Source organism: Lycorma delicatula, chromosome 1 (genome assembly GCF_047948215.1).
Source record: "Lycorma delicatula isolate Av1 chromosome 1, ASM4794821v1, whole genome shotgun sequence".
NCBI lineage: Eukaryota > Metazoa > Arthropoda > Insecta > Hemiptera > Fulgoridae > Lycorma > Lycorma delicatula.
This window is the reverse complement of record NC_134455.1, coordinates 338,360,550-338,385,431: the sequence shown is the minus strand read 5'-3', so window position 1 is coordinate 338,385,431 and position 24,882 is coordinate 338,360,550. Positions and strand designations below refer to the sequence as shown.

The following is a 24,882-nucleotide window of genomic DNA, read 5'->3' as shown; positions in this document are numbered from 1 at the left end:
ATGTAAATTATTTAAGCTTGTGAAAAATATTATTGTAGATGAAAAATAAAACCAGTTAGTAACACTTCCCAATTATTTTATAAAACAGTGTCAGAAATAATTAGCAAAGGTACTTCTTTGTTCTTTGACAGAACAAAGAAATAATACCTTTTCGATATAGATGAAGGTATAAAATGATGCCTGGTGTAAAAAGCAGCAAAGAGCTTTAATGAATATTTATCCAGAGTAGGAAATGACTTAGCAAATGCATAGATTCTGGAGAAAATTACTGTAGTTCTTATAAATTTAAATTTTAAACAATTTAGCACTTTCAGACCTTAATCTTAATAATGTGACGACTGGAAGTCTGGATGTTTTCGAGGTGTCTAAAAAAAATTATAATAAGCTACTGCATATACGTAACCTATTATATGTTATTATATCACCTGAAAGAGAAAGAAATGAGCTATCATTAAAGATAAAAATATTTGTAATAGATTACTTTTCAAAAAAAATTGTTGCCATCTGTATTTCCTTCAAATTTCATAAAAATAAAAAATAGCAACCATGCACAGTACTAGTCAATAAACATACAAAATTGCTATTACTACACATTGACATTTTATACCGTCTAAAATTTCACACTTTCTAAGATAAAAAAATCAAAAATTTATAATGTAAAATTAGTCATGAATTTTTGATAACTGATTTGTTTTTCAGTACTTTTTCACACAAATAATCAATCATAAAATAAATCAATGAAAGAAATTTTACCCTAATATTCATTTAATTTTACAAGCATAGTTTACTGACATAGTTTCTAAATATATTTACACAAGTTTGTAAAATTTTTTTTTTTACATACAGTAATTAGCCCTAGTATGGTACAATTTGAAGCAAGTAGGTAAGCGTAGTGGAACGGAACAGTCGGGGTACCACCAACTTGTTTTTCTTCCCAGAGACTTGCCTGTATAAGCTTTACAATATACACACACTCTACACACAATATAAAATGTTAAAATAAAAATAAACCAGAACACAAAACATGTAAACAACGCCAAGTAATAACCGTATGTTTTATAACCTAAACACAACAACACCGCTCCTGAACACAAGATGCTGTTTTTAATGTTATTAATTAAAACATCTGCTAGATAGCATTGAAACTCATTGAATCTTTATAGTGAACTACTGAAAGGGTATACAAGGCTTAGAGACGAGTATAATCCCATCACTGTTTACTACGCATTTAACTGTACACTCGAGCTCCAGTCTTATGAAAAAAATAACCTGTTGGTATATATTCGGGCTTAGTCCTGGAAGCGTTAAACAACCAACAACCAGGCACCTATCTGTATGTCTTGTTTTTTACAATCACATGTATCTAATTTTTTTCCTACTGCCTTTATAAACTTTATGAGAATTCTCTACAAATTTTTATCTATTGGAAATGTCACAAAGTTAATTCACAACACACCTGAAATGAAAACCATGTGCTTTTAACAAGAATTTTTTGGGGTGTCACAAAAACTAGTAGGTACGGTTCTGGAACCTTTTTATCTATTTTTCAGATAAGAAAGCTTACAAAAATGGTTCATTAATAAATAGGTATAACAATTTTAGTAAAGCTTAATCTTATCCTTGGAATAGAGATGAAATGAAATATTTTGAGATGTTTACATGATATTTTTTTATTTTTATCTTTATCTCCTGATAAAGATAATTATCTTTATGATAATTATCTCCTGATATAGTTTTCCTTAGCCCCTCTCTCATGTTGTGTGTTCGTACGTCACTTAAGTGAGAATGACAACTGATTACTGCTAGCATAAGGGCAGTTTCAGTAATTCATGTTTTTGGTCAGGAACCAACATTAATGAAAGACTTTCAGCATAAATGGAAATAATTTTCCTGCAAAATGGTCAGAAGCGAACTGAAGAAATCAAATATTGTGATACTAGTGTTATGTATGAAGAAGGAGCCAATGTCCATCCACAGTTACAAATGAAAACAACACAAAATGTATAAGTGTCATGGTTTTGTTAGACAGATGATTAATTGATGATATTTATAATTGACCAAATTAGTTAGTTTTTCTAATGAAATAATACACAACAGACTTTAATAAAGTCTATACAGGATATATTTTTAAAAAAACAACTCAACACTTAATATACAAATGTACTTGGACAGCTTTAAAAATAAATTTGGAATACCATGTTAATAAGGGTGACATCTTGGATAGAATCGATGATGATGATGAAACATGGGATCCATTATTAAGAGTCAGACAGTAAATAGCAAAATAAGTAAAGGAAACACCCACAATTCTTTACCAAGAAAAGACATCACCAGGAAAATTGATAATTTCAGATATTTGCTACTCAAAAATCCCAATATTACATTTTCACGAGGGGATTCAACAAATGTTGCTTAATGACAGGTTAAGCCTGCAATTCAAAGTCAATGCTTGGGACTACTGCTAAAATATGATAATTCCCAACTTGGCTATCAGTTAAAATGCTCAACAAAATGAAGTTGAGATAGTGGCTCATCTCTCTATGAAGCTGCTTTTGAGGCAACCACTTAGACATCCAACCACAATCCATTTAGACATCAAGGGGATAGTGACTCGCCATGGACCAGAAACTGAACAATACTATGATGAAAATATGGTTAGTTCAACAAATTTATTTTTTGAAAATTTTGTTTTTTACTAAACAAATGTACTAAAAGGAAATGCGTTTTGAAAAATTTATGTAGATAGTATGTTTTATTTGCATAGAATTTATAAGTATAATGCAGATAATTTTTGGCTTATCCATGCACACAATTATAAAAGAAATATACACTTGAAAGGAAATGATCATAAACGCTCATACTATTTTAAATAATTTATTTCTTTTACTATAAATTACGTCTTCTTTTTATTTTTTGAAGAAAAATTAACTGAAGACCTGATAACATCAATAGCTGATGATTTACTTTGGTCTTGTAACAATGAATCACTGATAATCTTTAGTGGTGTGAGTTTTCTTGATAAAAGCAGATTAAGTTTTTTTCTTTTTGCACAAGTCAGCTGTCTAATTCTAGCTAATGATTCTGAACTCATTTTTTCAGGTCTGAGGTCATAGCATCATGGAAAATATCTTAAAATATACAAAAAGAAAACAAAATGCTATATCTTAATAGTGGTGGATTAGCCTAAAAAATTAAATAACTTATTTAAGTAATTTCATTTTTAATGATAGTTACAAATACTAAATGAATAATAGAATATTATTGCTTATTTATTCAGCACAATTGTTGCAGGTAGATAAGTTTCATGAGTGGTGAAACATCTAAATATAGTACCATCTTTGGATGGTGCATCTAAGAATAATACAGAAAATTTTGCTTATTAGTTACTGCTACACTTAGATAATACAAAATAAAATGTATTCATCAGTTAATTTGAAATAATTATAATTTTACTGATTTTAAAGAATAATGCCAAATTCACAATCAGAACAAAATGGAAGTCAAAGAAAAGTTGACACATTTTAATTAATGCAGATATGATGGAATTTTTATTTCTGCAAGAATTGTAATTTAAACCATTCACTCATACCAGAGTGAAAACCAGAAATACTAATGTTTTATACAACGCTTATATGATTAGTTGGAAATAATGAATTTGAAATTTGTAAAGATTGCTTTGCAAGGTTGGAATTGGAATACAATATTCCAATGATTTAATGTATTCAAATTTGAAACATATGATGATGTTTTATATAAATGATTAAAGAAATAAAATAAATTTATCATTAACTACAGGGAAAATCAGAGCTAAAAGGAGTAATCAACAAGGAGTTGAACAGCAAGGTTTGATAATACTCAAAATGATATTTAACAACTTTAGCAGATATTAAAAAACCAAAAACAATGAAACTAATATGTTCCATCAGATGTTGTTGCTGCAGGAAACAGTATATGATGTGGAGAGGGCTTTAACCATTGAGTTTTAAACTTACAGTTGCAAAAGTAACTTGTTAATTTGAATTAAAATGCAAATTCTGAAAAATCTAACCCTAATAACGTCTTTAATGAATTCCTTAATATGAAAATATTAATAAATAAAAGTTAATTCTATTCTAATCAGTATGATGAGAGGAATTTAAAATTATTTAAAAAAAACTAAAATTGCTTATTAAAACTATATATTTGTAACAATAATTTAAATACATGTTAAATTTTTTCAAAGTATTAACATTTTTAAACCGATCATTTAGTTTAGGTTATCAAGATATGTAAAATGATTCCTTCCATCACTTAATGGCCATAAAAAATTAATTTAAACTGATTATGTCAAACTGTACAATTTTTCTGTACAGTTCTAATAACAATAAACAATTTTTTCTTAAGAAATTCTTTAAGAAGTTTTAACTGCCATACACTACTCATGTAAGGAATAAGGAATGATCAACTTTGAAGGGCACACTTACTAATTTGCAAAATATTAGAAATATGCTTTGGAAGGGAATGAAGTGACAACCCAATTATTCCATAAAGATTTGGTTATAGCCCTCTCCAATGTTGCATGTGACTTATAAGATTGAAACACTGATAAGCTTCAAACCATCCTTTGGTGATGAAACAATATAGATCATTACACAGTATTCCAGAAAGAATAATTTAAAAGGATACATTAAATCATCATCAAGAATTAAATCCATATCTTCAGCAGCTCTTTCCAGCCAATCTGCATTTGATTTCTGCTTTTTAGAAGTAAATTCAATATGATCAATGTCCCTTGCCAAATGAACTCGCTCTTTGACTATGGACATTAATGATGTATCAACTGGAAATTCTGGTAGTTCATTTTCTGAAATCAAGTTTAAAACTCCTGTAAGCTTATATCAATTTGATATTAAAAGATTAGCTGAAATAAGTTGGATAATTCATATATAATAATAATTAACATATAAATGACTTCATATTTATTATATAACATTTGAATAAAATGGATTTCACTACCAAGCCCAATTTGATGGGCCTCTCTTCTGCAAGACCATATGGCTAGTGAGAAGAAACTTCTCACTAGCCATACGGCTGAGGTTAGGCTGACGGATTCTCCCTATAGCTGCTCAAAAATAATGTGGATATAAATAAAGGTTCTATTAATGGATGATCAGTGAACTTACACTGAAAACTGAGGGAGGCAACAAACTAGAAAAGCAGAGCCAAAGTAATGGGAGTACACTAAGATGAAGAGTGTGACAGTATAGTTAAGTGTGCATTTCATAATATTATAGACCAGTGATTCTCAACCTTTTTAGCTCCACGATCCCCAAAAAGTAAAAAAAAAAATATATAATAAACTTTTCACGACCCCCCCCATCACCAGCAACAACCCAATGAAATCTAGTTAAAACTATTTAGCTGCGTTGACAGTGCCGGGTATTAACATACACATATGAAGTGTATAAACATGAAAAATTTATAAGTTCTAACTTGACAAGTGCGTGCTCCTTGTAATTTGTCTGCTTGCATAATATTCAAACATGAATATGATACATTTGAACACATTGTGCTCTCAGCAGTACAAAAGAGGTGTAAGAGATTGTAGTTTAGTTTAGGAATATCAGTTTAGTTTCAAATGCAAAGTGTGCATCTGGTGACTTTATTTAAGTTTTTAAATCATTGAAAATAATAATAATTGAGGTTTTAGTTGATCAAAAAGTGTAACTGGGGTTTTTTTTAGATTCTTATGTAAAGTGGAAAAAATGAAGTGAATCATGTACATCCGTTCAATTGGTAAAAAGACATGATTGTACAATGATAGTTATCTAAATTATGGTTTTACATCATTGGATGGTACACTATTTTCTTTTAAGTCCTCTCTGATGAAAACATGAAGTCATCAAAATTAATTTGACACTTGGAAACTAAACATCCGGATCATAAAAGAAAACCCTTGGAATGTTTCAAAAGAAAATTACATTCTTTGAGAAATAAAGAAGTTTCTGTTTGTAAATTAAGTCATACTGACAAAAGTACACTTGTAGCATCTTATCTCATAGCATAAAGAGTAGCTAAGATGTTCAAACCCCATATAATTTCAGAAAACCTCATACTGCCTGCTGCAATTGATATGGTCAGTGTTTCAATAGACATGGAAGAAAAGCAAAAATTAAAAAAAATTCTGCTTTCTAATGACAGTATAGAGGTTAATCGATGACATGGCTGCCGATGTTCACATTCAGATAGTTCAGCAAGTTAGGTAGTTCAAGAAAATTTATTTAGCATTCATTTTAATGAAACAAAGATCTGCAAACATTTCTTAATTATTATGTTTTGTGAAATATGAATGCGATAAGACAGATCAATCAAAGAAAATATGTTCGAAATCAAATAACAGGATAATGTCTTTTTTATGTTTTCTATGAAGCTACTCAAAACTACAACATAGATTACAGTAAAAAATGCAGTAAAAAGGACAAAATGCATTATAGTATGTAGTGATGGTACACAGGCAATAACAGGAAGCAACAGTGGATTTCTGAAAAAAAATTAAAAGATCATCTTATACAAAGGGTGGAACATCACTGCTTTCTTCACAGACATGCTGTTGCCACATAAAATATGCCAGAAAATTTCAAATTCCTTGTAAAGCTGTAAAAATGGCTAATTTTATTAAAAGCTGATCACTACAGAATAGGCTGTTTGCTAAACTATGCGATGAAATGGGCAAAAAGAAAAATTGTTTCTTATTCATAGAGAAGTTAGATGGTTATCACAGGGGAAAGTTTTAACCTGGTTATTGGAATTGTGAGATGAATTAATAATATTTTTCCAGGAAAAATAAACCCATTCTCTATGTTTTTACAGAATAATAAGTATATGTTACTCTTAGCTTACTTAGCTGATGTATTTTTGCATTTAAATAACTTGAATGTGAATTTACAAGGATGTGATAAAAACATTTCATTAATAATGGACAAAGTTCAAGCTTTCATTAAGAAGCTGATATCTGGATTATTCGTCTTCAAACCAATAATTTTGATGTTTCCACTCACTTCCATTATATTGAGAAAAATTTGGATGAAGAAAACATTATTTATTCACCATAGTTTGGATAGCATGAAGATGCATTTGCACGAGCTAAAAATTCAGGTGGTGTAGTACTTCATGGAAGATAAAAATGTTTTTCAAACAGATGGGTACTGAATCCATTTAGTGAAACGTAGCTGCTATGTTACCAGTTGAAATTCATGACCAGCTCATGAAAATATCTGCCAATACAACTTTACAAACTATAATTCAAATTTGAAGATTTAGATATGGCTTGCTCATCGAAGTGAATATGGAAATTTAGTCACAGAAGCATTGAAAATAGTAATCCATTTTGCCATGTCTTACTCTATGAAAAGGGTTTTTCATCTATGGTGGGTCTAAAAACTAAATATAGGAATCGTCTTTTATCACTTAAAAACAATTTGCTTTTGTGTGTTTCTATCATTGATTCACATATGGGGAAACTTTTAAATGAAAATCAAATGCAACCATCTCATTAATTTATTTTCTTTACATGTGTACTTATAAATGTAATTAAAAGGTTTATAATTTTATTTTTCATAAAATGATTTCATTATTGTTTATGTCTAAAGCTGTAGGCTAATTTCATAACCTCCTTTCATATCACTGCAACAGACAAAACTGTATAAATGGAACAGTATATAAAACAATTTACAATTAAATTTATTGTAGTTCTACCAGGAGTAGTTCAAAATTAGTTTGTGCTTATGTTACATCCCTTTATTCTGAGTTTTTCTGATTTTTAGGAGTTCACTGTTTTACAAAGTAAGGGTGACTATTTTCCAAGATATTGGAAATCACACATTCAAGCCAAAAGCCCTCAAATTAGTTCAGCTATGAAGTTTCTGTTGCAATGAATAAATTAATTAACTACAATAATATTAACAGAAAAAATTAAAACCCAAGATGATATAAAGACCAGAAGGTACCTCTCAGCTGGTGAGTCTAGTTCACTTACTAGATTCAGTGTTTATCAGTTACTCTACTGTGTAATACACTAATAAATAAATACATCAGTTACAAGTATTACTAATATTGAATATCAATTTAAGATAGTAATTATAAATTGTAGTGATTATTTACACAGAGATTATAAATATTTTAGCAAATTTCACATCAGCACCAGAACAATTAATTAATTAAAAATTAATATTTTTTCCTTCCCTGCTTTCACCTGCCAACGTTAATTTTTTTTTTTTCAAAAGATCTCTAGTTCATCAGAACATGTTTTTATATTAATTATTAAAAAAATATATTTTAAAACAGTAAAACTACGACACATATATGTTTATTAGATTAGTTATTGAAATGAAATAACTGCTTTGGTACTATTTGAATGTATTTTTAAATCTTACATTTTTTAATAATTCAAATTAAATATGTTTCTTAATACAATACTGTTCAAATTTTACTAGTTCATTAATTATATTTTTATAGCTATTGTTATTATTTCTAAGTGAGCAATTTTTAAAGTAAGTTATTTAAATTTATCTATTAAGAATTTCTAATATTGATATCTTATAAACTTGAAAATGTGTGTTTTATTTTCCTTAATTAAACTTTTTTACTGTGTTTACATGTTTGTAAACCAGCCCACCTAGACATTACAGGACTTTATTGGAGTGATGAGGTTTGCTTACTCTCTTGATCCTGAAAGCTATGCTGGCAGAAGTTTTTCATGTTTTCATGTCATCTGTTTTCAAGTTAAGAAATACAGGATGCAGCGATGAGGTATGGTGGTTTTGAAAAGACAGTCACACACTTATTTTTGAACGACTCTCAAAATTGATTGTTATTATACATTAATATTACCTTGCCATTTGAGATTACATATGAAACACGAGAAAAAAATAATTGCGAAAAATCATATCAGTTAGGTGGCATCCATTTTTGTCAAGACATTCTTGTAGACAACTGGTGAAATTGTCCATACTCCTTCTAAGTATGGCATGTGGAACCCTTTGAATTCCTCATTTTATGGTATTGGAAAGGGCTTCAAGAGTAAGTGGTTTGTCTACATGAATTTGAGTTTTTAGGTAACCCCATAAAAAATAGTCACAAGGTGGAATGTTAAGGAGGCCGCTTGATATCCCCATACAATGAAATCAGGCATCCAGGAAAGTGCTGTCTAAAAAAAGACCATAATTGCTTTTGATGTATGGCAAGTGGCCCCGTCTTGCTGAAACCACACTCTATTGAGGTTAATGCATCAACTTAATTCTGGCAGGAAATAATCACACAACATGGCAAGGTAGCAATCTGCGTAAACAGACACTGTTCATATGGTTTCACAAAAAAATAGGCCCAATTATGCACGTTCGAGATAAGCCACACCAAACAGTTAAGCTGTGGCAGTGCAGAGGTTTTTGATGCAGTATTTATGGTTTTTCAGGTCCCCAGTACTAGAAATTCTGTTTGTTTACCATCCTCAATAAATGGAGGTGGGCCTTGTTACTCATGAACAAAACAATATCATCTGTCAGATATTTCAACATCATTTCTGCAAACCTATCTTTTCTGATGAAGTAGTTTTGCTGCAGTTCCTGAAAAAAAAAACATTATCTTATAGGGACGGAAATGGAGATCCAAGTGTAAGATTCTCTGAACTACCCTGTCTGACATCCCAACAGCGTGAGCGTAACATCACTGAACGACGAGGACTGGCTTCCACTGTTTGTCGCATCCTTTCAATATTTTCTGAGTTCTATACAATTCTATCACCTCCTCGTGCAGTCCCTGGTATTACAGATCCTGCCATTTGAAAATTATTCACCCACTTCATAATGGTATCTTGTTTCGGAATGCGACCATGACGACTAACATTAAAATGGTTTCGAAAACATCACTATGTCAGCACTACAGAATGACAAGTTTCAACGAAGGTGTAAAAATACACGCGATGCGCTCAGACCAAGGCTCCATTGCTACTAAAATGGCATCTGGTAATGAGTACATTCAACCATTCTAGTTCATATTTGGTCTACTGCAGTTGCACGTCAGTTTTTTCAAAACCACCATACCGCAATGCCAGACCCTTTATTTGCTCTCCATGTTACTGTAAACTGCGCTTGTTCTCCACATTAGAAGTAGCTGATCTATACACAAAAGGCAATGGAGTATCAACCCACTTCATGTTATAAAATTATAACATCATTGTGCAATCATCTGTTAAAAAATGTGGTGAATGTAAAAATCACTTCCCATTCAGATCTCCAGAGGGATTGAGAGATATTAAGGCAATGAGCTCTAGAAAGCAGTCACCTAGAGATGGAAAGATGATATGAATAAGTTCATGGAATGTAAACACACACCTATAGCAAGTAAGTTAAATATAAAAAGAGAAGAGAATAAACATAATTGAGATAACACCACTACATGAAGCAGGATGGGAAGGGAATGGTGAAGATACATTGTATTAATTAAGAAATAATAAGAAAAGAAATGACAAAACAATCATTCTAAAAAAAAAAATAACAGAAAATTTAAACAGAGGATGTTTGTTACTTGCGCAATCACTATACATTAATTGCTGTCAGAATAGGAATGAACTGAAAGGATTTGATTTAATATAAATGCCAATTGCCAATTGGCAACATTAGCTAGTTTAGTTAGATAATATGATTGAAATAATGTAACAGGTAGAGAGGATTATGAAAGAGAAGATAATAAATTAATAATAGGTGACTGGAATACAGTGGTAGAGAAAGACAGCTAAGTAAGAAAGTACAGACTGAATATATGGAAAGGTTTATTGAATTTTGTAAGAAAATAAATGCTCATAATAAATACTTTGTTTAAAAATCCTAGAAGACCAGGAGATAAAAACAGACATTAAACTGTACTATAAAATTACAGATGAAAGATTCAAAATTACCACTGAAGAGAGTTAAAAATACAAAGAAAATAAATAAGTGGAACCTACAAAGAATAACAATTTGAAAAGAGATAACAAGGGAGAAGTTAGCTCAAGAATTCAATGGAAGAAATACAAAAGGTGACTGCAAATGAATTTTGGCAGCTGCAGAATAAACGGTTAGTTTCATTAAAGGAAAACAAAGAAACTATGGGTTATCACTAGGATGACTGAAAAAAAAATAGAAAACAGAAGAAATAAAAGAGCAGAAGAAGGCTCTACAGATTTGAAAAAATGAACAAAGAGTGACAAAAAATAAAGAAAAATCCAACAATTGTAATCATTAAAGAACATTTCCTGTTAGTTAATTGATTAACAATAAAAAATTCCTCTTTCCTGGTATATTAAACTATGTACCCAAAACTTTCATAATAAAAAACTTTAAATGTTAAATTAATATACTCAGTTAAAAAAAACATATCATGAATTAATGAAATAATATCATTATTAAAACTGCACTGCATAAAGTAAAATTACTTCACATTGAACTGTATTATTTACTAGAAAAGTTCTAAACTAGATGAACAATGGGTTCATCTTTAAGTAGCAAAATGGCTGAAGTAGCTTTCCAATCACAAAACACAAGTTACTGATGTTATGAATATGCTCAAATTAAATTTATGGATTAGATATTTTTAAGAGACTTCGGTAATAAACAATATACAAAAAAATTTAGAATATGATGTAATACATTAAAAATTAAATAGTTCTCAAAAAAATATTATGCATTCTTTAAAAGATGATAAAATAAATTAACACTGAATGTAGATCACAGATCAGTATTACCAGCAATAATCAATAATAAATCAAAACACCTGCACAACAAAAAGTAGTAATTATTGCAATGTGATTTGTAGAGCCCTAAATTACATAGAAGGGCATAAGGTTTGCTAATAATATCGTCAGCAATACATGCTTCAAAGATTATAACAGCTCTGCAGCCTGCAAGAAATTTCTATCTGGTGTAGATTTAGGAAGAGAGTAATGAAAAGGATTAAAGAAGAAAGAGCACTTTTGTGGGAAGTGACAAAAGAAAAGGAAATGGTTAGATTATGTTGTAGGAGGTAGTGGAATCTTGGCAATTGCATTGGAAGGATCAATATGAGAATGTTAGAGAGGAAGAAGAAGGTTAAGTTAATAGATGAGGTGAACATTTAAAAACTACAAAGAGATGAAGAAAGCTTGGGACAGAAATGGATGAAAACAGCAGTGATGAAAGTAAGAGACCTGCCATGAGGCAGGCAGAATACCAGATGATGATGATGAAACTATGTAGCAACTAAAAATGGTTATAGTATAAAGGAAACTGATAAATTAATAAATGCAAATTTAAATATAACAATAAAGTAAATAATTAAAAGAAACAAAAAAATATATATTCCTGAACCAGTCTCATTACTTTATTTAAAAACCTTGTACATAAATATTAAATATGCTTTTTTCTAAAATTGTTTGAATGATTAATTTTGATATTTTGGGCAAAGCACATCTATGCACCAATAAATAAATAAATATTATAATACTGCTTAACAGAAAGTTTTTATCATTGTCATTTCTGAATGGGATAAATACTAAACACAATAAATATCAAACTGGTAAATAAAAATGTAACATATTCATAATATAAAATTGTAATAATACCTCTCTTTAAAGTAGAGCATAATCTGTGATAGGTAGATACTTCTGAAGGCTCGATTAACAACAAAGTAAGTCCTTGTTCATTAGCACGTGCAGTCCTTCCACTCCTGTGCACATAACTCTACAAGATAAAGAAAAATTAGTTGTGATGTGAAAATAAAAATATTAAAATAAAAATGTCATGTTACTAGCCAGAAACATTCACAATTAAGGGTACAAATTGAAAAACATGTATCTGGGTAACACCAGTTATAATGTTAACAAGACATAATTAAAAATGAATCAACATAAAAACAGTTCAAGATCTGAAATATATTTAGGAATTATTTCAATAGATATAAAGAACAGAAATGAAATTTTCAACAAGTTTAGATCATTGCAGTCAGTAGATTGCAGTGTTTTCTTTCTAACAAATTATGACAGTTATCAACAAAAATAAAATAACTCAAGTCTTAAAAAGAAAGAATTTTACTATATTATTTATGTGTCCAGGATTTTGTAAGCATGAACATAACAACGAATGAATAAGATTATCAATTGCAACAGTAAACAATGCACACTATACATAATTCTGCAATTGCTCTTATTAATAATGAGTCTTATTGAATAAAAATAATCAAAAGTGAAGATAAGTTGGAACTATAAAATGGAAAGCTGCTAAAAATTCACTGTATCAAGAGGATAGTAGTGTATAAAATAAAAGTAATATAAGATATTAAAAAAAGTTACCTCAGATGTTTTTGGAACTTGATAATGTATTACATGTTGTACACTTGGTATATCTAGACCTCTGGCTGCTACATCAGTGGCCAGTAACACACCACTAGGATTTTCACGGAACCTAAAATAAAGATCATAAAGTATCAAAAAGTAACAAATTATGACTGATTAGAAATCTTTAAGGTAGGAGCCACCACTGCTCAGTAGGAGGAGGTAGGTTTGCTTGTGGGTGAAAGGGAAAGCTTGTTTAATTTTTGAAACATCCTGAAGAGATCACCACTTTATCTGTTACTAGAGGGTGGCAATCTAGTGAGTGAAAACATGTTTTTTGTTCTTGGTACATTATTGATTGCAAAATGGATGAAAAAACAAGGAACAAGTTTGTGTCAAATTTTGTTTGAAAACTGGGAAATAAACTTTGGAGAGTTACAAACTCAAACAGTATTCAGGGATAAATGTCTGTCAGACAATGTTTTTATCTGGTTCAAAGATGGCTGCAAATCAGTTGAAGATGATCCCTGGTCTATCCGCCCTTCAATTTAAAAACCACCAAAAAGAAAACAATTTAAAAGTGGTTTAGTGCACTCTGATTATAGACTTGTAATTACTAAGATGGCTGATGAACTGAATTTAAGTTTCTATTCAGTTCAGTTAACTTAACTGTAGATTTCAATGTGCATTGAGTGTCTGCAAAATTCATTCTGAAATTGATATCAGATCAGCAGAAACAACACTGACCTGAAGTATCCCAAGAACTGATACTTGGGTTGAAACTGACCCTGAATTTAAGTTTCTATACAGTTCAGTTAACTTAACTGTAGATTTCAATGTGCATTGAGTGTCTGCAAAATTCATTCTGAAATTGATATCAGATCAGAAGAAACAACACTGACCTGAAGTATCCCAAGAACTGATACTTGGGTTGAAACTGACCCAGATTTGTTTAATAGCATTATTACAGGTGATGAATCATGTGTTTATGGGTACGAGCCATAAACAAAAGCACAATCATTGCAGTGGAATGGTCCGTGTTAACCAAGACTAAATAAATCATGACAAAGTGGGCTGAATGTGAAGACAATGTTGGTGGTTTCCTTCAATTCTATGGGTATCATGCATCATAAATTTGCCCCTTGGGAGCAGACAGTCGACTAGGAATACTATAAAATTGTCCTTCAGTGTTTACATGAAAATGTGGAGAAGAAAAGACCTACACTCTGGTGAGACAAGAATTGGGTCCTCCACCACGACAATGCACCTGCATTGTGCATTCTCAATTATGGAATTTTTGGTCAAATTCCAAATTCTTGTTTCCTCACACCCCTATCACCTGCCGACATGTACTTGTTTCCTAAATTGAAATTTTTGCTGAGAGGGAACTGATTTGACTCAATTCAAGACATCCAGGGAAATACAGAGAGGGTTCTCAACACCCTTAAGAAAGAAAATTTTCAGGAATGCTTCCAAAAGTGGAAACATCACTGGAGTCTATGTGTTCAGTCAGAAGGGATAACTTTGAAGGAGATCCATCATGATAACCTGTAAGTACTGCTACCTGATAACTGTAAGTATGCTAACCTGTAAGTACTGCTTATATTGAAATTACAAGCTATCTTAAAATTTTTCAATTGTATCTCATATGTGCCTATACTTGTAGGCAATTATGCATAGGTATATTTTTAGAAAACACAACATGAATTTTTTTTAGTTTATATCACATTTCAAAAGGTATTCATTGTGATAGAACAGATTCTTATGCTAATGTGGTAAGTAATAAATACAAAAGCTGGGAAAATACTACTTTCTGTTAGAGCCTGGCTAACACTAAACAGCAAAATTAAATACTTATTTATATTAATTACGTAATAAAAGAGATTCTCTAAATGACGTTTACAGTGACTGTAATTAATTTACAATCATTCAAAGAGTTCTCATATATTATATTCCAAATCTAGTTTGAAAATTCAACAGTTACGTTAGCAATTTTCATCTTCCACCATCAGTTTTGAAGAATTTTAGAATGAAGTGTGAAAGATTTCTTTAAAATTTTCTTCTATAATGATGAGGCCCACTCCAAAATTTCTTATGGAGGCAATTCTATCTTGCCAGGCCAAGCTGGGAGAGGTAAATCAGATCTTACATAATCCTGATTTAATATGTAAATAGGCTGAAACAGTTCCCTGAGTAACCTCTGAGGCAGGCATCTTGCCTGCCTCAGAGATATTTAATAGAGTATTAAATAAAATTTCTTCAGGGCCATATGCACACGGGGTAAGGAAAATAAACACATTGATTGGAATTATCATTTTAGGAGGGTAGACTGATAGCCCAGGTCTAGTTGTGTTATTGTTCTTAATATTCAATTTTATATGTGGAAGGTTCTTCTTCTATTGTTTTTAACAATTTTATTTTTAATAATATGTGTCTGATCAGAAATTCTATGCAACCAACTCTATTGATTTTTTTTGTTGTAAAGTGCTGCTACCAATCAGAGTGAGTACATTATCTTAATAAATATTTCAATATGTAAGTTATAGAGAAATAAGGCTCTTTTGAAGAGTTGTTCACAGAAGGTCTATTTCTTGCATAAATGAAACTTATAAATTTTTAACTCCTGCTTTGAGAATCTAAGCCTTCTGATTAATTAATTACTAGTTTCTAATTTTAGTTTTAAATTTATTATGGGTTGAACAATTTACGTTAATATAAGTTACCAACAGGTGGTAATTAAGTATAATATAAGATTTTTTGTTAATACAGCTATATTAACAAATACATATGAAATACTAATTTAAATAAACACATATGCATTTTGGGGTTTTCAACTGTTATTACAGGCTGCTAATTGTTACTTTCTCTTTGTTTACAACATGAATTTTTATTATGTTTTAAATTATTTTATTTTTTCTTGAATTTGAGTTTATAATTTATGGGTTAAAAAACAGGTAGAATTAATGTATGTAAATATCATTAGACTGTTTAATGTTTGTTTTTAATATGTCTTCATATACAACATTAATTCTGTCATTTATTATGGTTTATATCATTATCTGAAGCTCACTTTAATTTAAGTTATAGCTTAATTTTGATTTTCATTGTTATTTAGTGAAACCAAACTCTTTGCTAAAGAATTGTACAATCCTGAATGGAATAAATAAACAATCATAATATAACTATATTTAAATACAACTGTAGGCCTACATGTTATTTTTTTTTTAAAGAGTAAAAAGTACATACCTCTTCCAAAACTAAATATTTCATATAATAAATATATAAATAAAATAACTGAAAATTAAAAACTGTTGTATTTCATAATTATGGATTAACATGCTGCTTTTGCTGCTAGAATGAGCATTTTTTATTCAGTAAATATACTCATACATATAATTTTTGGTAAATCAGGGATTTACAAGAATACCTAGTCATTTTTATTGTTTCATTGAATATAAAAACCATTATAAAAAACAATTTCTATTTTCTAAAATAATAACTGTCCAGTCTATGGAATGAGAAATACTGTAGATTTCCTGGCAAAGCAATGGGAAAGAACTACCTCATCTGTGATTCTGTGGATACAGCAGTGAACATCTTGGATAACATATGAAAGTTAACAGGTGAGTTAAGTATTAAAGAAATAGCTATTAGTCAGCAAGATTTTTTTTTGGAAAAAAATTTCCATGTTATCATTGCCCGGAAAACAAAAATATGAAATAGAAAAAAAATACGTAGAATTTAACAAGACAACAACAAAATAAAAACCAAACTAAATACTAAAAACAAAGACAAAATAAAAAAAAACTTTAAAATATGTTAAATACAAAACATACAACTACTTTAAAAAAAAAGAAAGATTTAAGAACACCATTCAAAAGTATGTAAAATACTAACAGTTCGAGAAATAAAAATACCTGGTCATAAACTTCTTTATTATTGCCCAGGATTTGACGAAAATTCCTGGGCAATTTAAATTTACAATGCAAGGCCGCATAACATATGCAATCCACAAAGATGTGGTGCACAGTCAAGCAGCACTTGCATCATATGCATATCGGTGCATTTTCTGCTGATATCAATTTTACCCATGAGTAGCAAAAATGAGTATCAAAGTACCCATGAGTAGCTCTTGTATGTCCTATCCACAATCGGGAGAGGACCACTTCCTCTCTATGAATTTCCCTGTGAGAGGAATCCCAGGGCAACACAGTATCTTTGATATAGCAAAGTTTGTTGTCGAGCATGGCAATCCAGTTGTCTTGCCACCTCGTGCAAAGTACGTGTTTGACATGGTTAATAAAGTCAGATGTAGTAACACGAGTAATAAAGGATGGTTGACTACATGTGTCTTTAGCAACAGAATCTGCACGTTCATTACCGGGAATCCTCATGTGGCTAGGGATCCAACAGAAACTCACTTGTGTATTGTGATAGTTCAACTTGGTGTTTGCATTGTAGATTTTGGTGATGATAGGATGCCTGGAATAAAACTTTTCTAAAGCTTAGAGAGCACTATATGAGTTGCTTCAAATAAGGACATGATGGTACTTAGGGTTAATGATATTCAAAGCCTTATTTGTGGTGTACAGTTCAGCAGTAAAGACATTCGTAATACCAGGTAGACCAAACATACAGGTTTGGTCATTAACAATAAACAAGCATCCAACGGTGTCGTTCTGCTTCAATCCATCCATGTATACCACAGTGTTCGGGTTTGTCTTGCGAGAGAACTTGATGAAATTGTTGAAAGAAAATATGGGGTATTGATTGCCCATGGAGGATATGAAAACAGATAAATAGGAAAAATAGAAGGTGTGTTAAAATTCATAATGTGCATAAACGTTGGGCAAGAATACCTACAGGTGCAGTATAACGTGGATGGTTCTCATATCTTCGAAAATAAGTAATTCCAAGAACTGCATCAAAAGCCGGGTGATTTGGTTGTCCCTCAAGACGAGTAAAATAAGGTGCTAATACCTGGTTCCGTTTATCCCAAAGTGACAGCTCACTACAGTTAACAAGGATGCTTTGACAGCGCTTAATCTAAAGGCACCTGTAGCAAGCTGAAGGAAAGCATGATGTACAGCATCCAGGATTTTAAGCATGGTATTACATGGTCTGAAGAGTAGGTGACACAACCATAATCCAAATGGGAACAAACTAAGGTATAGTAAAAACACAATATACACGATCGATCGGCACCCCAATTGCGACTGGTATTGCTAAGGACTCGCACCATATCTAAAAGTTTGGAACACCTTGTTTTTAATTCTTTGATGTGTTTGACCCATGTAAGGTGGCTATCAAAAAATAAACCTAGAAATCTGATAGCAATTAGTTCTCCACTGAGAAAGACTTGTGGAATAATAGGTTCCGTAGGTGAGAAAAGACCACATATTTTGTGGCATAAACAGGTTATGCCTGTTATGGCAAAAATGCATGTACAAAGAACAAAAGAATAAAAGTTATTTTTATGATATATTAAGTAACAAATTACCTCCCAAATTATGGACCTCTCAACCATCATGTAGAAAAAACTTTTGAAAACTGAACTGTAGTACTATTCAGATAGATCATATTAGTCTCTGAAAATAGTAAAATACAAAGAGTATGTGCATGGTGGTGTAGTACAGTAACTTTAAGTTAGTTCTACTTTACTGGTCGCAGTTAACTCCAGTGGCCTAATGCATTAACACAGATTTTTTTCTTTTTCCTGTTTAACCTTCGGTAATTACCTTTCATATAATACTTCAGAAGATGAATGAGGATGATATGTGTGAGTGTAAATGAATTGTAGTCTTGTACAGTCTCAGTTCGACCATTCCTGAGATGTGTGGTTAATTGAAACCCAACCACCAAAGAACACCGGTATGCATCTAGTATTCAAATCCGTGTAAAAATAACTCACTTTACTAGACTTGAATGCTGGAACTCTTGACTTCCAAATAAGCTGATTTGGGAAGACCCATTCACCATTAGACCAACCCAGTGGGTTAAAGTAACACAAATCTGGTCACGAGACCCACAGCAGTTAATGTGTTAAGTATCCTTGTGTAAAAAAAGTATTAACTGTGTCTAATTATTTAAGTACTAATGATGTTGTGGTAACTGAAGTAGAATACACACATATTACATATTACAGTAATTTTAATAATTAATATTCCAAAAACTAAAGTTTATATTTATGCCAATAAAACTAAATTTGCTAATATCTTAAGTACAAACCGGTCTAGGTTTTTTAGTCGTTGCCTCTGCATCATGTTAGCATGCAGTGGTAGAGGATGACACTGAAGAACATTAAGCAGTGAAGCCAACCTGCGTACACAGCTAATGTTATTACAAAATATAAGAGTACGACCAGGATGACGTTGCAAGAAGTAATACAAGTAAAGATCTTTATCTTCAAAAGAACAATGAATGCAAGCTTCTGTCAAATTGTCTGCAACAACTGAAAATGAATTTAAAAAAAATTATTTTTTAATTTAGAAACTACCTTTTTTGGAACAAAACCAAAATTTTCATAAAATTATAGAAAGAAGGAACATTTTAAAATTTTGAGTCTTATCATGATTTATAGATTTTATTTAAATAATAAAATCAACTAAACAGTAAAAAAAAAAACTTATTTTAAAAATTATTATAAGTACTTATACAAGTAGGAAAACAAAAATCTGACATGGATACCACATGACTTCCTTGTACGCTTATTAAATTACATATACACATTTTAAAAAGTACATAAAATTTAATTTCACTTATAACTTCTGATTTTTTCATATTTTCTTTTTTATTGTAATTATTAAATTATTATTTATTGTAATTTTTTTTTACAATCACAGGTTAATAATTATTAATAAATCAATGTATTTAAATTAAAAAAAAAAAAAAAAATTAAATGAAGTTGAATTTGAACCCATGTGGCCTTCCCCTTAAAAGATCAAAATATCTCATCCATTAATATTTTATTTGGCTATAACTCTGGAACCAATGAAAATAAGTACCACTTAAGATATATTGTTGCGAAGCTCTCAATGAGAGCTTAGTACTGCAGTTAAGAAAAGTCCAAAATCCAAATTTTTTGGATTTTGGTCTTTTTTGGTCACGTCGATGCAATAAAAAGGGGAGATGCACAACTAAATGTTACAACAGTCCTAAATCAAAAAATTTCAACATCCTATGGCTAATTGTTTTTGAGTTATGTGAGATACATATATATATATATATATATATACATGCAGACGTCATGCTGAAACTAGTCAAAATTCTGAGATCCCAAAAAACTATCTACCTCACCCCCTGCAGATATTAACACAAAAGTTTTACCAACAAACTACCACATATACATGAGCCTCTGTATAAAATTTCATAAAAATCAGTTATCCAGTCAATAGTTTAGTTATTAAGCTTCAAAGACATCAACACACATATACTTATGAACATTACCTCCTGCCTTTTTTTGTGGTCCCTGGGTCATGAAACATCAAGAAAGCAAAAAACTCCAAATCCCATCTTTTGACAGATTATCATATTTTCCTTTTTTAGCATAGCTCTAGAGATATGATACAAGGAATAACTTGCCTTTATAATTAGTATAAAGGCATTTTCAGTACACCATACAAAATCTAATAAAACATTCATTAATTTTAATGAATCATAATACTAATTTAGCTCACTGGGCTGGTCTAGTGCTACTCGTTCAAATCAGTTGTTTAACAGCTGAAATCAAAGATTCTGATGTTCAAATCCTAGTAAAAGTTGGTTACATTTATATGGATTTGAATACTAAACAGTGGATACATTAGTAGTTGTTGTTCAATTAATCATACGTCTAAGGAATGAGATGTGTGATTTCCCAAGTACAAGATTAGACCTGATTTACATATCATCCTCATTTCATTTGGCCATGGCGAGGGGTTGTTTATTGTTCACTAGTTGCAATGTAATATTAAGAAAAAACTTAATTACCAGCTTCTTTTGTGATGTCAATAACTTTTGGTTCAGTGATACCAAGCAATTCTATAATATTTTGAAGTTTTTGTCCAGAAGTCAATTTTACATCTTGTTTCTTTTTATTTGATTCTGAAAATAAAATATAAACTTATAAATAACTGTTTAATTACAAACACCATAATAGATTAAATTAAAATTATAATGATAAATAAACATTAAACTTTGCTTGCTTCTATTCTTAAAAAATAAGGGTTTAAAATCCTTTTCACAAGTTTTGAGAGCAAAGAAACAAGGTAATAAAGAATGAAAATAGGAAAAACACCAATAAAATAATGAACAGCTAATTATGTTTCGAATTCTATACTTACAATAAATTATACACTAAAATATTTAATTTGGAATAAATGACCTAAAATATACACTGAAATCTAATTGTCAACCAAATCCTTACTAATTGAGCTCTAAAAGCAGCTAATATAAATTTAAGAGAAAACACGATCAGAGAACATCATTCAATATTTACAACAGAATTTGCCTTCAGTTTAATGAATTTTTTTTATTTGTTAATACTTTGAAGAATTAAAAATCTTCAAACATAAATTCTTGATTTAAATTCTTCTTATATATATAATATTGCTTGTCTGAAATTCTTCAAACACTAAATATTATATGACAAACAATCAAAAGTGTAGCTAAGTGCTCATAACATCTAAATGAAAGTGTAATGGGTTATCAAGAACATAAATGAACATCCATACTGAACAAAACATTAAAGAGATTTTAAATTGAGATTACCTGTACCTATAAAGCAACTTGTTTTGACTGCCTAATTCATCAATGCCCAGCAAAAACTACTGAAGATAAATTGATGAAAATTTGTATACATGTCTTCTTATACTGTAAGTGCACACTAAGAAATGATTTTTTTTAATTCAGAGTTTAAAGGGTTAAAATGGAATAACAATGAAAATTACAATTTTTTTAATTTCTCAGTAATAAATGAATAATCAACTTGATTTTTGATATGTGTAATTTTCATGTAAATATCTAAAATCCATTTTCTAGATTTTTTGAAATTCAACCTTGAAAGGGGTGGAGAAGGGAAAAAAAATTGAACAATGATTGTAAATTTTCCCCACTTCTGCCTATACCAAACAAGATATTCATTAGATTGGGGCTTGCAAATAATGTTTAGAAAATATCTAAAAACCATTTTCAGGTTTTTTAATTTCAATTTTTTATGGGTGCGATGGTGTATGGCGCATGGCTCAACTAACACAGCCACTGTTACTGTACGTGCAATACAACTGGTTGCACCTGCCTCTGATCATTTGATTAAAAAAAATATAAAATAAAAGTAATTAAAAAAAAAAGAGAAATGAAGTTTGGTACATCCTAATGGTGTTTGTTGGGTAATGATGACATCCAGGTAAAATACATTTTTACCCGTACTTTGTACCGATAAAGTAATAACCAATATTTTTAAAATGGAGGCGACCTGTTTTAAAACCCACATTCTTGGATCATTCAAAGTTTCGGGTTCTGTATTGACCAAACTTTTGCTCTGAAGAAATTACAATACACTGATATTTTTTATAAATTAAACAGGCTTTAATTTTTATTTATCATTATTATTCTCACGAGTATCAGTTTAATGAAAAACAGCAGGGTCCAAGGGGCAAAGCCCTTTGACTAGATGGGAAGGGTGAGTGAAGTGAGCCATAATCAGCTAAATATCCCCTGACCGTGACAGGAAACACAAGTAACCACACAATGAGCTGCGATGGGGATGCTTTATTTTTTTTTTTTTTTTGGCTAACAAATATTCTTCAGATATTTATTTAAAAACCATTTTTGGGATTTTTGAATTTTGATTCTTTAAGGAGTGCGATTGTATATGGTGTGTATCCTCAATCATCATAGCCACTGCCACTCTTACTGTCTGTGTGATGCAACTGGCTGCATCTGTATCTAATTACTTTACTAAACTAACATAAAATAAAAAGAAATAGACCATGACAGGAAATGCAAGGAACCATACTGTGTGAGTGAAGTCGTGACGGGGGATGCTAGTCTACATATATAAATCATGTTATGAGTTATTCATGATCAGTGCCCAGCAAAAACTACTGAAGATAAATTGATGAACATTTGCATACATGTTCTTCTTAAGATGTAAGTGTACACTAAGAAAAGATTTTTTGAAATTTAAAGGGTTAAAATGGAGTAATAATGAAATTTTTTTTTTTTAATTTCTCTAACACATGTCGATAGCAACTTAAATTTTGGTGCGTGTATAATCTTCATGCGAATATCTAAAAACAAAGTTCTAGACTTTTTAAAATTCAACCTTAAAAGGGATGAACAAAGATAAAAATATTTTTAACAATGATTGCAAATTCTCTTATATAAATATCTAAAAACTATCTTTAGGGTTTTTTAATTTGTTTTTAAGAAGTGCGATGGTGTACAGTGCAGCGGCTCAACCAACACAGCCACTACCACTGTTACTGCAAGTGTAATGTAACTACTTACCTAAACTGCCTCCAACTACTTGACTAAATAACATAAAATAAAAAAAAATGTTGACCGCAACTGGAAATGCAATAAATCATATTGTGTGGGCAAAGCCGTGACAGGGATGCTAGAATATTACATTCAAGCTGATAATGTTCTTTTCTCACAGAATAATAACAATAAACTGGTCTAAACTATATATAATATCTTTGTATCATCTCTATGACAGGATGTAAATTTTATAGTTTTTCCATCTTATTAAGCTTCTTTGAAAGCTCTCTGATTTTCTTAAAACAAGAAAACACTTTACAAAAGAAAATAGGTGAATCTGTTTCAAAATCTGATTGTGGTCACAAACAAAAATCCACAGAACAAAAAAAATTAAAAATTATTAACTATACGTAGTCAATAAATCTCATTTTTTAAAAAAATATATAGATACTTTGTAAACTGTTTAAATTGTAAAAAACAACCTACTTAATCCTAAATATGGTTTAATTAAAAATTTTTAATTATGGAGTTTCTGTTCTGGGGTGTTTAATGGTAGGGTAGGTACTGGGAAAGAAAAATAGGTAAACTAAAATCATATGATTCATTGAACTTTACCGTGTCACTGTAACTTGTTTCAGTTAATAAGATAAGCTTAAGTATTTATTATTTAGAAATAACACAAAATAAGACTTAAAATCCAGAAGGGAAATGCTAAAAATAAATGAGAAAACAAAAAATTTCTAAGTACTGGTACCTGATATTTAAGGAATTGATATAAAACTAAAATTATTATTTGAACAAGAGATGCAGCAACTGGACACAGTAGCCAGAGAGGTCAAGATAAAAGGATATAACAATGAACTATTTGAAAACAATATGTATTAATATTGTCATGAAGAATTAGGAGCTAAGCTAGACATCTCCATAAACTGAGAATGAAATGAACAACTGATAAAATGGTATTTGAGAGCTGGAATCACATATGATTGAAAATATACCTTTCAATTATATTTAATGGTCCTGTTGGCAAGATCAACAAAGTAAAAAAAAAAAAAAAATGATCTGAAAGATGCTATTAAATGATTTGAATGCTAAGAGTAATC

General features: G+C 30.4%; 1 protein-coding gene across 3 annotated transcripts in view; it reads right to left on the bottom strand.

The window, feature by feature from the left end:
• Positions 1–2,860: 2,860 nt before the first annotated feature.
• Positions 2,861–24,882, bottom strand: part of LOC142334317 (ATP-dependent RNA helicase DDX24) — a 44,523-nt gene continuing 22,501 nt past the window's right edge. For 2 of the 3 annotated variants that reach the window (XM_075382258.1, XM_075382257.1), the window contains 6 exons: positions 21,287–21,400; positions 19,547–19,769; positions 13,337–13,448; positions 12,611–12,728; positions 4,666–4,843; positions 2,861–3,101 (listed from right to left, as the gene is read on the bottom strand). In XM_075382258.1, the coding sequence (XP_075238373.1) occupies positions 2,894–3,101; positions 4,666–4,843; positions 12,611–12,728; positions 13,337–13,448; positions 19,547–19,769; positions 21,287–21,400 (953 nt within the window). In that variant the 3' untranslated portion in view covers positions 2,861–2,893. Of the gene's footprint in view, positions 3,102–4,665; positions 4,844–7,530; positions 7,663–12,610; positions 12,729–13,336; positions 13,449–19,546; positions 19,770–21,286; positions 21,401–24,882 lie in introns of those variants that run through there. The other variant, XM_075382260.1, reaches the window with a different exon arrangement.